Source organism: Mustela lutreola, chromosome 8 (assembly GCF_030435805.1).
Source record: "Mustela lutreola isolate mMusLut2 chromosome 8, mMusLut2.pri, whole genome shotgun sequence".
NCBI classification, from domain to species: Eukaryota; Metazoa; Chordata; class Mammalia; order Carnivora; family Mustelidae; genus Mustela; species Mustela lutreola.
Window position 1 is genome coordinate 143,024,460 of NC_081297.1, and position 17,070 is coordinate 143,041,529.

Genomic DNA, 17,070 nt, shown 5'->3' on the forward strand with positions numbered 1-17,070 from the left:
TGCTTAGGTTTTCATGATGGGGACAAGAGATAGGGGGAACCGAATAGGCAGAGAGATGAGAAGAACAGGAAGTATGGGGCCCTGGGCCAGCAACGGCAGGAAGAAACCACCTCCCCCCAGACACTCTTCTTTGCAGAAAATGAGATTCTTTTAAAACCTTGCCTTCTATACACCATAAAAAGCCTGTAAATTCACCTCTCTGGGAACACGATCTCAGGCAGACGGAGCACCAGGTGGTGGGAGAAATGGCCGGCATTGTGGGATAATCTTTCAGTTGCTACAGGAGGTAGATGGGTATGAGCCACAATTACTAAAATTACAGCTGGTTTCAGGTTGGAGAACTAAGTTACAAAGTTGGTTCTTACCGTGATGAGCCAATTTCCAATTGGCCTCTTTTATCCCTACTCACCTTATACTTGACATTGGCTACACAGCCCAAACATCTCACTCCTGTGTGACGGGAGAAAGGAATTCCAAAGCCATATATTGGTGGGGGGGTGGTGAAGGCATGGAGTGAAATGTCCTTGTGTTCTTTGTGTGCCAAGTTTCCTAGTTCTTTTTCTGACCTAGATTTTCTGCTCCCCACCCCACTCTACCCCCCTCGGCATACACATCCCACGTGTCCTTAGTGATACCAGCAGTCACATTTGATGTTAGAAACTATAAAGTTTTCTGTCCTCAGCAATTCTAGAACCCAAATATGGGACACACTTTTATTTCTTCAGAACAAGTGATTAAATTCAAAACATGCACATATAATACTTTAAAGAACTTATAAACCCTACCATGTCCTTCAGAGCTGGAGTCCTCCCTCCTGAGAATACCACATTTTGCAGAATTGTGTTTTTAAAAACAGCGTACCCTTTCTGAAGGACTTCGAGGTACCAGGCCTCACCTGATCCTCGCATCAGCTCTGTGAGGGGTTAGCTGGTTGTTACTGGCCCCATTTTTCAGGGGGCTCGTTGACTTGTCGAAGGTCATACAGCTGGTGACAGAGCCTAGCTAGAAACTAGGTTTTCTCATTCCAAGCTCAGAGTGCTGGCCCCTTTCTTCCACCTCAGGGTGACATTAGAAATATCAGTTAGTGAGCTCTCGTCATTTCTTCCCGTCTCTGGAAGAGAAAAATCTGTGGGACCCGGACTTCAACTCCACCTGCTTTAGGATGACTCTCCAATCCCAAACGCCAGCCCCAACATCTCTGCTGAGTCCAGACACACACCTTCAGCTGCTCCCCGAGCTTTTCTTCTCAGACGGTCCCAGGGGCAACTTGGATTCACCCATGTGCAGCCTGAGGCCCATGAGCCCTTCTTCAGACCCACTCCTCCTGTACTTTCTATTTTAGCCAAGGTATCACCACCCACTTAGTCTCCCAAGGCTGAAATCCGGAGCCCTCCCAGAATCCCTTTCTCCCTTGGTTCGGAAAACAGTCATGCAATCCTGCACACTTTGCTTCCAGGTTCCTTTAAAAGAGCCCCTCGCCTCTCGCCAGCATGACTACCCTGCCTTCCTAGACCTCCCCCTGCAGTCTGTCTTCATGCTCGGGCATAGAACTCTTTCTGGGCTCTAGTTCTTACTGTGTTCTTTCCCTTTCCTTCTGAGCCTTTAGCGGCTCCCCATACATTTCAAGATAAAAGTTCAGACTTTTCTACGTGGGTCACATGGCCTTGTGCCTCTGCTCTCCCCTGGCTCTGCCCCCAGGGACCACAGTCTCAACGCCCGCCAGGCCTAGGCCTTTCGTTCCCAGAATGCACCCCACTTCTTCCCATCCCAGAAGTTCCTGCACCAGCAGACTTAGCCTGGGTTAATTCCTTTCGTCCCCAAGCCTCTCCTCCAGGCAGTCTTCCCTACCCATTTCTGCTTTCTCCTTCAGCATAGCACTTCCATCCAATTAAGGCATTGTCAGCTGCAAGAAGCAGAAACTTGAATACGGCTGAGCCAACCTGCAGGTTGATCACTTCTCACACAAAGTCCAGAAGGAGGAGGGCTCCCGCGTAGCTCACCGGGGTTCAATGACATCGCCGAGCTTCTTTTCATCGCTTGGCTCCGCCATCTCCATTCTTGTTCAAGTCCATGCCACAGACTTTAGAAACATTCTCAGTGGAGGTTCGGGGCAAACATTTGTCTTTTAATAGTGAAACATTTTCTGAAATAACCAGAAGCCACACAGAGCCACATAGACTCATATGAGTAATCAAGGGAAGCGATAACATTTGGGGTCACAGTCAACGAAGGACCATATAATCAGGAGACAGAACTTCTGGCTTTGCTCGGGATCTGGCACTAAGAGTAAGTTTAGAAAAGGCATCCCAAGTATCTTGAGTTACGTCCAAATTGTTTGTGAAACACATGGAGTGTGAACACAAAAAGTTACTGTTTTCAAAGCTGGCCCCACTGGATGTTTTAAGTTTTAATTGGCTTGTTTAAAGAAATAAGAAAATATTACATTTTTTTAAAGGTCCTTGGTTACCTGGCAGAGAAGAAGAAATCATGGGGTGGCCACTCCTGCCTTCCCAGCATTGGCTCAAATGAGGAGCATCGGGGGCTGAGATCTGGGACCCATGAATTTCCAGAATATGCAGAGAATCCCCCGAGGGCTGAGTCGGGGAGTCCACACCATGGTGGGGTTCCATGTGTGGGCGGAACCCATGGTCAGAAATGCTCAGGGTCAAAGAAGCCAAATTCCAGAGAGAAACCTGTTGCCCCCTGACTGGAGTGCCTGTGTGGTTCTCTTGGCCTTTTTCCCTCTAAATCTGAAAGGGTGTTTTTCACCCTGCAGCCCCCCCCCCTTTTTTTTTTTGCTTTGTGTCCTCCCTACAGTCTCTGTATTTCCTTCTCTTCTGTGTAGATCTTAAGTAACCAACAGGAGTGGTTCAAGGCGGAGCTCGGGAGCCAAGAAGGATATGTGCCCAAGAATTTTATAGACATCCAGTTTCCTGAGTAAGTATTTCCAGCCCGCTGACAGGGGCCTACCCACACACACTCCCCTGACTTTTTCAGCAGTCACTAAAATTATCTATGCATACCCAAGATACTGTCAAAACTGGTTGCCTCTGGAGAGGGAACCACGCCTCTGAAGGCCACGGTGGGAGGGAGATTTGCATTTCGCTGCATTCCCTTTTGAATCTTACACCATGCGCACGGATCACCTATTTTAGGTTTTATAAGCCAAACTCATCTATAATTGCAATCACAGGGTTTCCACGAGTTCCATCAGGGGCGCTGTTGGCCACCCCACGCCCAGATTTGTCCTTGTGGGCATGTCCGCATTACCTCCCAAGGTCTTCATCCTCATCAGGGATCCCAAATAGCTCCCTGCCTTCTCTACAATGGTTTAGAGAAGATCTCAGATCTCAGATCCCTGAGAACCATTGGCGGGGAGAGGAAATTCCTTTCATCAAGAGGAAAAAGGAAAATAGAGGTTGCGTCTCGTTTGTCTCAAGAACTGACCACAAGGGTTAGATAGAAATCTAATCTCCAAGAGTCACTGTCTGGCTCAAAAGAGCGCAGGTCTGTCAGAAACCCAAAGTGGTCTTGGTGACTCTGGTCAGGTGCAGGAGCGTCGCTCATCGTGAACCAGGGCCGGCCACTGAACCAGCAGAACGACCACCGACCTCAACCCTTGAGGCTGCCCTGTGATCTTCTACTTTTGTTAAAGATTTTATTTATTTGAGAGAGAGAGAGAGAAGCATGAGCAGGGGAAGGGAGAAGAGGAACACCCCGCCAGTAAGGGAGCCCAGTGCGGGACTCGATCCCAGGAGATCATGACCTGAGGGGAAGGCAGACACTTAACCAACTAAGCCACCCAGAGGCCCTTCTAGAAGACTACCTGCCACCCTCTTGCTCCTCAGACCTCCAGCCCCTCCCCCACAGCCCTCGAGGCTCGGGGCTCTTGCTTCCGGGATCACTGGGACAGAGGAAGCCACCAGAAAAGCCCCTCTACCCCAACCCCCCGCTGACTCACTGCATCCACCCACCTCCTGCAACTGCGCCCAGACAAGGATGCCTTTCCTGCAGCTGTTTGGAAAGAATCGTCTGCTTCTAGCAGAAACTCCTCCTCCCTCTCTCGCACATCAGTTCTCTGTCTCTCTCCTGGGTCATTCCCTTCAGCAAAGATGCTGCAGTTTCTCCCATCTTCCTCCCAAAACCCCCCAAAACCCAAAATTCGTGATCCCAAGTCCCCTTGCAGTTACCACTGTCCTTCCTCTGGAGACTCGTCTGCCCTCTCATCTCTAACTCCTCCCCACCCCCTGAAGTCTTTTTATCGCAGTCTCAGTGGGCTCTGGGGCCCGCTGGCGGGTTCTGGGGTCTCTGCAGGATAGGACGGAAGCTCCCCAAGGGCAGGCCTTCCTGTCTGCTCTGCTCACCGCTGCGTCCCCCGCTCCCAGCAGAAGGCCAGCACGTAGTAGGTATTTGGTAAAAAAAACAGTTGAATGAATGAGTGAGTAGCTTTGGAATGATGGGTGAAAATATACCCCTGCCTACCCGTTTAAAAAGTAGTGTGTGGACATTTTCGCCCGTTTTTTTTTTTTTTTTTTTTTTTTTAATTTTTTATTTTTTATAAACATATATTTCTACGGCCATACCACCCTGAACGCGCCCGATCTCGTCTGATCTCGGAAGCTAAGCAGGGTCGGGCCTGGTTAGTACTTGGATGGGAGATCGCCCGTTTTAAAGTCACGTATCAAACTCCGATTCGAGGACAAATGTGTATTTGGGTTAGTGATAAATGTGTATTTGTCCTCGAATCGTCTGGAAAATTCGAGACCATCCCCTAACCACTCGCTGCCTCGTCCAAAATCTTTCCTTCGAGGTATGGCTGCTGTGGAGCAGGCCCTGTTCCTTTCTCCAGCCCCATTACACTCCCTACGCAAGGCAAGCTGTGGTGGTCGCTTGTCCAGCGCTGTGGCCAAGCATGGCAGACACTCTGATAGGATCTCCAGGCAGCTGGCGGCCGGAAACCCTCTACTTCGGGCCCCTCACGGCCCAACCACACTTCCCCTGCAGGGTCCAGTCTGGAATAAGGACATCCCTCCTGCCACTCCTATCTGCAGGTCAGGTTCCCAAATTCTAGAGAGCACAGGGACTGCTTACAAAGGACTCTGAAGCGTGTCAGACCTTCACCCTAAAAGGGACGGACAGACTAGGGGCAGCCCTTGAGCAGCCACCTTGGAGGAAAGGGACCCGTCCCAGGCAGCACTGCTGAGTGATAGCAAACACTCATTTTTGCTCTGTGGCTGAGAGGTTTCTGGTTCCCTGCCCTCAGGCCGTAGCCTCTGTTTGCATGCAGGCTCTGCCACCTGCTATAGCACTGCAGGCTGCCACCCCAACTGTCCCTGGAAAAAGGAGTTTCTTCTCCATTCCTTCTTTTCCACAGTAAAGATGACCTTCCTGGATTTGGGGGAGCTCCCAGGAGCTGGCTGCGTAGACGCTGCTCTCTGGCGGCTGCTAGCCTGGCTCCACGCCACCCAGATCCCCAGGGTCCCCAGGGTCCCTGGGCTCCGAGGGGGCCCACTGAGCTCTCTGCCTGGGCGTGAGCCCAAGGCTTCCCGGCTCCGGCCCCCCAGCACCCAAAGGGGTTCCTGTCGTCCTGGTGCGTCATCTGTCCCTGCAGATCTTTCCTAGTGACATCCCTCACAGGGCTGCCAGCAGGAGGCTGCTTCCCGCAGTAAGTCACTCCCACGCTGTCCCATTTTGGTGCAGTGGCACATTTCCATGATTCAGGTTTTCCGAGCTAGAGAGAGGCTTCTCCTGGAGGGAAGGAACAAAGGGGAGCGCATCAGGGGAACACTCAGTTGCTTTGCCTGGAAGCTGCCTAGCGCACGTTTGGTTTCGGAGGCCCCGGCCCCTCCTCTCTTTCTGTCCGCACGCTACTGACCAGAGTCCCCAGCCTCCGTCCATTTGGGTCATTGCTTCTCCCCCTCCCCTTCCAACCACCCCAGCATCTCACAAGATTCTCTGATTTTGTCTCATCCCATAGATGGTTTCATGAAGGTCTCTCACGACACCAGGCAGAGAACCTACTTATGGGCAAGGAGATTGGTTTCTTCATCATTCGGGCCAGCCAGAGCTCCCCAGGGGACTTCTCCATCTCCGTCAGGTACTCACCATTCCCAACCCAGACTGCTAAGGCCATGGGGTGACCTCTTGAATGTGACCTGTTGCTCAGGGACGTGGTGGCCAAGGGGTCCAGGCGTCATATCAACTGGGATGCCATATATGTTCCTCTGCCTCCTCCTCTAGCCAAAGTGCTTCTGGAAGGACAGGATCCTAATTTATTTCACCTTTGTGCCTTTTCCAGTACCTTGCACTCAGCAGGCATTCAGGGACGTGCATTCTGTGCAGGGACGTGGGGCAGGAGAAGGAGGAATTCCCAGCTGTCCACATCTCTCTTGGGGTTTAAATCTAAACCTTTTCTTCCACTACTGATATGTGTCTGAAGAAGGCGCAGAGGAAAATTAAAATCCCAAGTCATTGTTGTAGGCGGTTGCACAAAAGAAGGGCCAGCTCAGCACACCGTAATGCAGCACACTGACAGCGACACATCCGAGCCGAGGAGGGCTGGGCCGAGGGACCGGAGCAGCAAAATCTCACTAACATGCAGCACCCAGGAGGAAATGAGTCAGTCCGGGCATAAACATGACACAGCCCCGCGCTCAGAAACCCCAAGTCTGAGCGCACTGCGTGTGGTCAGCATGTCTGGGATCACGAGTCACCCATCAGGCAGGGTGACCACATGTGAAAGTGCACAAGTTAATGCTGATATCTGTGCAGGAGGAGACATGACCACCTGTACAGTGGAACCTCCTGTCAAGTTCATTGACAGGAAATGTTGGTCTGGATCATTCAGTGTACATTGAAAGGCATATAGCTTCAGTGGTTTAGGTGCGTAAATCCAATCTCCGGTAATGAACGGAGGGCACTTCACCATTTTAAACAGCTATTTTAAGGAATAGGTAGGGAGGACTTAGGAATAAGGGGTCAACAATTTGTATGCACGTGTGCCTCCACAGGGCTCAAAAATAGCTTGTTCTCATTAGCATTGCCCTTGCAGTATTGCTTAAAATCTTAATTTTCCTTAACTAAAACTTTTTTTTTTTCACAGCTTAGGCAACAGGAAATTTTAGCTCAGGCCAATATTGAAGTGTCACAAATTCTAAATTTGTTAGGTCTTAATGCAATCTTGCTCTATTAATAAATCTTACAGTCAAACCTCTCTTAAGGGTTCTGATTACAGATTGGACCAGGTAAGTGGTTATGTTGAAGGGCATCTCTTGGTGCCTCTGGTTTGCGTGAAGTGCACTGTGGCTTTTTACCTAGGAATTGTGGGTTGTATTTCCTCCAGTAAGGTGCATTCTCCAAAATGATCAGCCTTGACTTCTGCCACAGTCTCTTACAGAAGCTTGCAGCTTCTTGTGATTATTACCATAATTGTTACTACATCTTATGCAGAAATGTAGCTTAATATATTCCAAAGCAAATCATTTTTATTTATTTATACATCTGCCTTCTGTCATGCAAAGATAATTAAGAGCTAATTGTGGTTCTATCACTTAGCATTTGTTAAGGGTCTGAAACACTAGATTTTAGAGGCTAGAGCCCTGAGTTATATCCTTTTTTCTGCCTCTCTTAGAACTTGAGACAATGGTGCAGCCACTCTCTCTCTCTCCATGGGTCCAGAGGGTTGGCTGCAAGCCTGACATCCATCCTCTCAGCTCATGGGGGGCGGGGGGTTTAATGTTTCTCACTCTGAGTTCTTTGACTAAGAGATGGTGGATGAATAATTATATCACAAGAATATTTCCTCCTCCACACACAGATGTGAGGAGTAATGACTATGAATTAAGCCATGTGTTGTTAGAGCGAAGGAAGCATCTGTTAGTGGCCAACACCGAGGAGAAGACCACACAGTGATTGCAGAGTGTCAGTTCCTGGCCCAGAGCAGTCAAGCAGAGGTTCCCATATGGGTTCACCTGGCCATGAACAGAGCCTAGCTCACAAGATGAGACTGAAGATCAATCAAAATTCCTGTCCCCTCTGAACACGAACCACTGAGTCCATCCTTAAGAAACCTGCACTAATCTTCAGAGGTATCTTCACTCCCCAACTCTCCTTAAATTCTTGACCTTTCTGTTGGATCAGGCAATTGGTATCATTGGTTTATTTTTAGATAGAAATGTATGTCTGTTTGACGAATAAACTTGACATTGAAAAGAGAATGCCTTGGTGATGGGGAAAGACTGGAGCTATTAGTAAAGGCCAAGCTCTCCCTTTCCAGATGAGTAACATCCAATTTCTCCATCCCTGATAGAAATATTTCCCATCACTATGATTCCAGCTGTTGTCAAAAGGTACCGAAAGAACTTGGCACGTGTACATGGTATGACAGGCTCAATTCACTGGACTGGAATCAGAGAGCCGGGGTTCTCACCTCAGCTCTGCCAATCACTCACAGTGACCTTGGCCAAGCCCCTCCACCAATTGGAGCCTCAGCATCCTCATGGGTAACATGGAGACAGGACTAAACAACCTCAGAGGTCCTTTTCTTTTTCTTTTTCTATTTTTTAATTTATTTGACAGACAGAGATCACAAGTAGGCAGAGAGGCAGGCAGAGAGAGAGGAGGAAGCAGACTCCCTGCTGAGCAGAGAGCCCAGTGCGGGGCTCGATCCCAGGACCCTGGGATCATGACCTGAGCTGAAGACAGAGGCTTAACCCACTGAGCCACCCAGGCGCCCCATCAGAGGTCCTTTTCAATCAAAACACTGCATGGCTGTATAACACTTTTCTCCCCAAAGGTTCGAAATACTTTGTAACTTTATTTATGCAAAACATAAACCAAGACCAAGAGATCTCCATTAAGTAGAGAACCAAGTGCGACAAATTTCTCAAGATAGTCTCTTACTGTCCAGAGCTAGTTTATGGGCTTAAAAGAACTGGTTCAATGTATTTCTGATAATGGAAAGATAACAGGGGTGAAAAACCTCTCCCCTCCAAGCCTTGGTGGAGTCCTTGGCATCGTACAGGACGCAGGCATGGCCACGTTTCAAACAAACATTGTAAAAAGTCCTTGACCTGGTCATTGTTGAAGTGCTCGGACATTTTTTTTTCTTATAAAAGGTTGGCTCCAGTGTCAGAAGACAGATTATCTTCTGCTGATGTAGAAATCCCTTCTAATGCTGCCCGTGTCCTGAGCAGTCCCTTGCACCAATCTCCCCCTGAGAGTTTGACTGAGCCAGCACCCCCGCCCTGTGATGGGCAGGCACTCCACATCCCCTTTCCTGCCCCAGCAGAACTCCAGCAACCCTGGATGCAGTCAGCCCTGGGCATGGGAACATTGTCACCATGTAATATACAATTTGGATTCACCCTGATCTCTAGGCATGAAGATGACGTTCAGCACTTCAAAGTCATGAGAGACAACAAGGGTAATTACTTCCTGTGGACAGAGAAGTTTCCATCTCTAAATAAGCTGGTGGACTACTACAGGACGACTTCCATCTCCAAACAGAAGCAGATCTTTCTGAGGGATAGAACCCGAGAGGATCAGGTATGCCTCAGGTCCCAATCATCCCCAGTCCACAGATTTTAGACAACAGGAGTCCTATGTGACCCATCGAGACAACACATTCGATGAGCATTTCCTCTGAGGATTCTGGAAGAAAGAATAAGTCTGAAGTCAGACCTCAATTTAAACCTTCTCATAACACTTCCCAACCATGTGATTTGGGAAAGTTGTCTGATCCTCAGTTTCCTGATCCATAAAACTGGAATGATGGTGACAGCTAGCTCGTAGATGGTGGTGAAGGTTAGAGGACACCACGTAAGCCCCTTCCCTGACATCGCTCCTAACAGTGCTACAAGCACGTCCCAAACATTAGCTCTTAATTGTGGGTGCTTTGTTTTATTCGCATAGATAGTACTACATCACAGTTCCAGCCTAGCCTAGTTGTTGCCCAAAGATGAAGGCCAGGGGCCCACACATGGGGAGGTAGGAGGGCCGCCTAGAGTCTGGGACTAAGGCGGCAGGTAGAGCTTTGTCAGAGAAAGGGAGGCTGGGGGTGTTGGAGAAAAAAACTGGATCTGGAATGCTTGCTCTTGGAATGGTGTGGAATATAGAGTACTATTTTACTAGAAAATGCATCAGACACACCTAACTTTTTTATTTAAAGATTTATTTATTTATTTTAGAGAAAGAGAGAAAGAGCACTCAAGAGCAGGCAGAAGGACAGGGGAGGGGGAGAGAACCTCAAGCAGACAATCTTGAGTTGAGCACGGAGCCTGACACAGGGCTGGAACCCATGACCCTGAGATCATGACCTGAGCTGAAACCAAGAGTCAGACACTTAACCAACCGAGCCACCCAGGCACCCTCAGACGAACCTAACTTTAAAGATTTTATTTATTTATTTGACACAGAGAGAGAGAGATCACGAGCAGGCAGAGAGAAAGGAGGAAGCAGGCTCCCCGCTGAGCAGAGAGCCCAATGTGGGGCTCGATCCGAGGATGCTGAGACCATGACCTGAGCCGAAGGCAGAGGCTCAACCCACTGAACCTAACTTTAAATCCTAATTTCATCACTAACTATCCTTATTACCTAGCCAAGTTAAGAAACCTTTCTGAGTATCAGATTTCTCATCTGGAGAATGGAGAGAATATAATACTTCCCTCACTGGGCTGTTGTAAGGATTAAATGAGATAATACAGTGATAGCACATGCCTTAGAGTCTGGACAAGAGTAGGCACCAAGGAAATGCTAACTTGCTTCCCATTAGAAAATGCACATGCACACAACGTATAAAATACCTTCCAAAGGAAACAACATCATTGTAAGAAAGAAATGGGTATTCTAGGAAGAAGCATTTCTGGAGTAGTTAAAACAGTTGAAATCCCTGGAATGAGTTATTTGAAAGGCTTTGAGGCTTTCAAAGCAACAGGTGCTCTGGGGGAAGTGGAGAAAACCATCTCAGGCAACTGGTTGATTGTAAGCCTAAGAAGGGACAGTCCTAGGAGAAAAGGGTGTCCCAGCAAGGGCATGTCAGAGTTCAGAAAGAAAAACAAAGGTTTACTGAGACTTTGTGAATTATTTAAACCAAGAAACAGAGGTATTAATTTACCAGGATGTGCATGTAGAGAAAAGAGGAGTAGCCTAAGATGCATTAAACTGAATGAAATGAGTTCATATTTGTAAAGCACTTCGAGCAGCACCTGGCATGTACGAAGCCCAGGCCCTGTGTAGTTGTTTATGAAATAAAAATAACAAGAAATTACCTCTGAGTCACAAGGTTGTGGTGCCATTAAGCAGAACGGCCGTGCTCCTTCCCAGCACGTGCCCAGCGCCAGGCCTGGTTTCCATGGTGCCGCAAGAGGGCTGCTGTTTGGGGCCCTATCACCAGGCGATAAATGACAGTTCAAAATCAGGCAGAGTCAATGGCAGAGCTTATGGGGAGGGGAGGGTGTCTGGCGGTGTGGCAACACGCGATAAGGAGGGGTGGCATTGTGTCAGTAAGATAGAATATTTCAGGTTGATTACAGAGAGGGAAACAAGCCCGCTGGGTAGGGACTCAATGGGTAGCACGTGGAAAAGTGAACCAGAGGAGCCCGAGTCCCCAACCCAGGAGAACCTGAGAAACTGGAGACCATTTTTGAAACCATGAGGGTCCAAACCATGGGCTCTCTTGAGGCTGCCTGTGTGCCGGCAGCTGTTTGTGGGAGAGGTCGTGGGCAAAGTCTGGAAACAGCAGGCAGCAAGGGGGGGCGGGGCTGGGGGGCCGGGAGATGCGCAAGGGGGACGGATCTCCATCATCTTCATCATCTTTTCCCAGGGTCACCGGGGCAACAGCCTGGACCGAAGGCCCCAGGGAGGCCCGCACCTCAGTGGGGCTGTGGGAGAAGAAATGCGGCCTTCCATGATCCGGAAGCTGTCGGACCACCCGGCACCGCCTCCCTCGCAGTACTCCCCGGCACCCCCGGCCCAGCAGCACCGCTATCTGCAGCACCCCCACTTCCACCAGGTACAGCAGAAGAATGACGTGGGCGCCGTGAGGTAGGGAAGACGCCCTGCTCCCCCACCCTGGGGCTCGGGCCACCCTGTCCCCACGGGCACGGAGCGTGTGAAAATCCCCCACAACACCAGATGCAAACAGAGCGAACAAAGGCTTGGGGACTGTCGTGGTCCTGGGACCGTGGGGAGGAGTGTCTCGGGCCCTGCCCAGCCTCGTGAGGACTCACAGAGTTCATAACGGAGACCCGGGACCTCACAACTGGCAGAAATATGATAATATGATATGGGAACTGCTCTTGGCAAAGAAGGCCCTGTGAATTCATTGGTTCCCTGCCTGAACACACACACACACACACACACACACACACACACACTCCTACCCTGAGGATTCAGTGAACCGGTGTTTCATTTCCCTGTCAGCGCAGTTCCAGATCTATCCTTGCCCCCTAACCCATCTGGCTGTGGAGAGCCACGAGAAAAACGGATTAACACCCACAATAGAGCCCCACTTGCTTATTTCCTTACTCCCTGCTTTGTTCCAGATGGGGTTTGGGGCCGCTTACCGAGATGGACAACACAGCCAGATAACATCGATCCTAAATTCCCTAGTAGGGCACACAAAGCCCTTTGTAGGCTGCCTGTATCTGCTTCCCCAGCCTCATCTGCTGCTGCCTCCCCCCTAAACCACCCCCACGCCCCACCCTCCCCACTCCCTGAGCAGAGACACATTCCAGCAACTCTGCACTATCTTTAGTTACCAGAATGGTCTGTTGTGTTTTCTCTCATGACCTGGCGGCATTTTATATCCTCTTTCCTCTGCCTAAAATGCCCTTTGCTGGCTGATCCTTCTCCTCTAAAGCTAGAGTTCAAGTGTCACCTCCTCTAGGAAGCCTTCTCTGATTACCCTGGCAGACTTAGACATTCTCTCAGCTCAGTTATCACTTAAATGTGTGTAGTTCCCCGTCTAAACCGACAATCCCCAAAGACAAAGACCTTTTCTTTCCAGCTACATATCCCCAGTGACTAGGACGGTACCAGACACATGGTCGGCGCCTGATAAATACTCTTTGAGTGAATGAAATCTGGCATCGTCTTCACAATCGAAGGTCCCTGTGCCATCCTCCACCACCCCTGCCCCCAACACCTGGGGTTTATTGTCACCAGCAGCAAGTATCCTTGGAGCACTGGCTGTGTCTGTGGCATCTGAGCAAGGCGCCGGGGGGCCTGACAGGGACGTGGTATGGTGACTGGTCCTGTGTGACATGTGTTCGTTCCCAGGACCGCCGAGGAGGCAGCCTTGACATAAACGATGGGCACTGCGGCATGGGCGCGGGCAGCGAAATGAACGCCGCCCTCATGCACCGGAGACACACGGACCCCGTGCAGCTCCAAGTGGCCGGGGTACGTAGGCTTTCCCTCCCTGGGCTCCATGAGGGTGGCCAGAGGGGCACTTAGAGCAGGGGCTGGTCCTCCCGGAGAGAAGCAAGCTGCTCAGAGCTCCGAGTGGAGGCGGTGGGCGCTCCTGGGAGGAGGAGGAGTTCTGGGGCCCAGCCGAGCCTGCTTGTTGTCCTGTCCCGCCACCGGGCCGTGTCCTCACCTCGCGTTTCGGCTCCAGCTTGGGCTGTAGCGGACGTGAGCTGTTGCCCTTTTCCTGGCACTGCGTCTCCCTGGGTGGCCGTAACACGGGCACTGTTCGCTTGGGCATGCTGCCATCCTTTCTGTCACCTGGAGAGAGTCAAAAGACCCGCATAGACGCCCAGGCAGTAGCTGTCAAGGATGCTCCTGGAGCCTGGGAGACTAACTGCTCTGGCGGTGGAAATCCTGAGTGCGGAGCGCGACTCAGGTGGGCTCTGCTGAGGTCAGGCCTGGGGCTGGGCTGCGGGGTCTGCTTTCTGTCCTCGCCGAGGTCTTGGTCTCAGTGTGGGAGCCGGCGGGACCCTCCTGCGAGACAGCGGGTCGGAGGGCCAGCACCCCCCACCACGGCTCAGCGGGACCCCCTCTGTGCTTCCCCCAACAGCGAGTGCGGTGGGCCCGGGCGCTCTATGACTTCGAGGCCCTCGAGGACGACGAGCTGGGCTTCCGCTGCGGAGAGGTGGTCGAGGTCCTGGACAGCTCCAACCCGTCCTGGTGGACCGGCCGCCTGCACAACAAACTGGGCCTCTTCCCCGCCAACTACGTGGCACCCATGATCCGATGAGGCCCTTCCCGGGGCGTCAGAGGCTGTCATCGGAAGCTGCCTGCGGGAGAGGGACAAGGAAGAGAAGCCGGGGCCATCGACACATACGCACACGGGTGCGCGCACACGCACACACCTCTGCATGTGTGCGCGCGCATTTTCTAGTAGTAATTTATTGGCGATTTCGTTGGTTACTTAGTTGATATGAAAGGAAGTCAGGCGAAGAATTAGATTCATACTTGTTTTTCTGCTCCCCTCAGTGGCGCGTGGAAGGCTGTGGGAAAGCTGGAGGGTGGGGGGCAGGGACAGGAGGCTCCCAGTTCTTCCCGTCGAGCGCGAGATCCACGCCCTGGGTTGTCCCAGAACAACAGGGCAGGGCGGGTCTGGGGGCCCATTTCCGCTTCCTCCCAGCCCTGCTCACCTCCAGGGTTTGCAAGGCAGCTTCCCTCCATTCTACAAGGGTGGGCTCAGCGGGGTTGAGAACAAAGGCGCGGCCCCATGGGGCTGAGCTGGGAGCAGGAGGGGCCGTGAAGGCAGGACTGGCGCTGGGTGGGGAGGGGGCTCCTGCAGCCGGGGCGAGTCTGGTCTCCCGCTCCACGCTCAGCGGGGACCTTCACCTCCCTGCAGCCCGTGTTCCCGGCTAATCCTCCTCCCTGTGGCTGACCTGGGGAATCAGAGACCCGGAGGAGCCAAGCACTGGGAGATGGAGGGATTTTCACAAATCCCCAGTGGCTTACCTGGGAGTCACCTCTGTTTCCCGGGATACCAAGAAAGCAGCTTTGAGACTCTGTAAAATGTTTGGAGAAGCCCGGGGTGAGAAAGCGGGATTTGAGAGCCATTGTTTTATGGCAACAAGGGTGTCTCTTTGGGTCTCTGTTTGTTTTCCCATGTTTTGAGGATGCTTTGCGCAGTGGCACAGAGACCAGCCCAGTCCACGGGGGCGTTGACCTGCCGTTGCCCATGGGCTACCTGCTGCGGCATGACCCTGGGTGGGAGCCGGCTTTGCCACGAGCGTCCAGGATCCAGCTGCTGAGCCATTGCTGACAGCCCCCCCCAACAGCTGCATGAGGGGCAAGGGACACCCATGCCACCATCTCTCTTGCCACCTCAACATAGAATTGTGATTCCCTCGGGGGTGTGGGTGTGAAGCACAAACTGGCCAGGAAACTCAGTGGGACCTGGGGGGCAGAAACGTCTGCCCAAGGGCCCTGATGGGGGTGGGGGGTGTCTCATGAGACCTAAATGAAAGGGTGGGGTGCCTGTGCTGGTGAGGGAACATGGGGGTGAGGTGGGCCTGTCCCTCTGTCTTCTCCCCCAGCCCTTCCTGCTCTAAGGAGTGACCGGGCGGCCATTACCGAGGGTGACAGGAGAAGAAAGAGTTTCTGACTCAGAAGTAACAGTCAGTATAACACAGGCTGTGACCCTCTGACTCCGAATTCTATGGTTTTGTGATCCCTGCGTGGCCTTTAGAGGGGAAGGGAAAAAGCAGGCACTCTGCAGGGAGTCTTGGGAGGGAAGAGAAAGCAGCCCTGAGAGGCCAGGGGAGTGGAGCGGTCTGGCGCAGCCTGCAGACATGGGAGCCGGGACGCGAAGGGTAGCAGAGTCATCTCAAAAGATCAAGGAGCAGCTCGAGAGGCACAAAGGGAGGGAAAGGAGGCAAGACGTTACGTGGGGCAGGTGAGGAAGACGGCAGCGCAGGGGCCAGCGGGGGCGGACAAGCAGGGGAAGGAGGAACGGAGCAGCGGGGAAGGAGGAATTAGAGCCGAGACGGGAGTGCTGGCGAAGGCAGGGGCGAAGGATGAGGAGCCGGGAGAGAGAAAACAAGGCAAAGGAGACCTACAAGCTATTTTGGTGCTCGGTGATGCGAACATGTTACAGTAAATAAAAGCCAAAAGTGATGTTTGATTTTACAGTATTTACAAACCATATGCTTTAAACAGCCCACAAACCCCATCCATTTGTCTGATGATGTAGGAGGACCGGCCCCAGTGGAGAGAGAGGGAAATGATTTGGTTCTGGCCTGGATTTCGTGCCTTGAAACACTCCTCAAGAAAACAATGATACGACCAGTGCCAGTGTTTTGCCAGGCTGCGTGTTGTGTCTGTGGGCGTGGGGGGCTCTGGCCTGGGGAGGTTCACCCCGCAGTGTGGGCAGAGCTCTTGAAACCCCTAGAACTCGATGTTGAAGTCCAGCCCCAGGCGTTGGGTAGTGCTAAAATGGCCTTGCCCCCGCGCATCCCGTGGCAAGGAGGAAGCAAGAGTCACCCCAACCACCCATGGAGAACTAGGGCCCTTGGGACTAGGCTAAGAGGATAAGGACGCAACTGTCCCTACTTAGGGGCTGTTGGGAAGTGGCTTTGCTGGGCCTCTGGTACTGCCTCGGGGAGCCCATGGGAAGTTCCTCTCCACCTGAGCATTTCAGTGCCAGGGGCGTGTCCTCCCGGCCTCACAAGCCACGCAATCCCAGTCCGGGAAACAGCACAGATGTCTGACTTCAGCTGAAACGCTCTGCATGACCCGGGGGCAGGGAACTTCCAGAGAAAATCCGGTTCCTGATGAACCGGTTCCATTTTCTACCCATTTGCCGAGGCTCCCTGCAATTTCCAATCTCTGGAAACTGCCACTGCCCACCCACTTTTAGATGGCCTCAGGGTGATCGAAAGCGGTGTTTCTCAAAATTTAGTGCCTGTGGATTGCCTGAGGAAGGTGTTAAAATGCAGATTCAGATCCAGTGCTGCGTGTCCACAAGCTCTGAGGTGACATGCCTTCATCCACAGACCAGTCTTCGAGTAGCGATGGCACAGAACTTGACAGGGGGCTAGAGAGCCACAAAAATCAGAAGAGATCTTTTTTCTAGGGATCTTCAGGCACTTTCCTCTGTCGCTTACAAATGAG

At 51.7% G+C, this 17,070-nt stretch overlaps 1 protein-coding gene across 3 annotated transcripts in view; it reads left to right on the forward strand.

Annotated features, from left to right (window-relative positions):
- Nucleotides 1–14,408, forward strand: part of GRAP2 (GRB2 related adaptor protein 2) — a 60,886-nt gene extending 46,478 nt beyond the window's left edge. For all 3 annotated transcript variants that reach the window (XM_059187035.1, XM_059187037.1, XM_059187036.1), the window contains 6 exons: nt 2,846–2,937; nt 5,978–6,097; nt 9,378–9,546; nt 11,822–12,010; nt 13,279–13,401; nt 14,018–14,408. In XM_059187035.1, the coding sequence (XP_059043018.1) occupies nt 2,846–2,937; nt 5,978–6,097; nt 9,378–9,546; nt 11,822–12,010; nt 13,279–13,401; nt 14,018–14,197 (873 nt within the window). In that variant the 3' untranslated portion in view covers nt 14,198–14,408. The remainder of the gene's footprint in view (nt 1–2,845; nt 2,938–5,977; nt 6,098–9,377; nt 9,547–11,821; nt 12,011–13,278; nt 13,402–14,017) is intronic.
- Nucleotides 14,409–17,070: the final 2,662 nt, after the last annotated feature.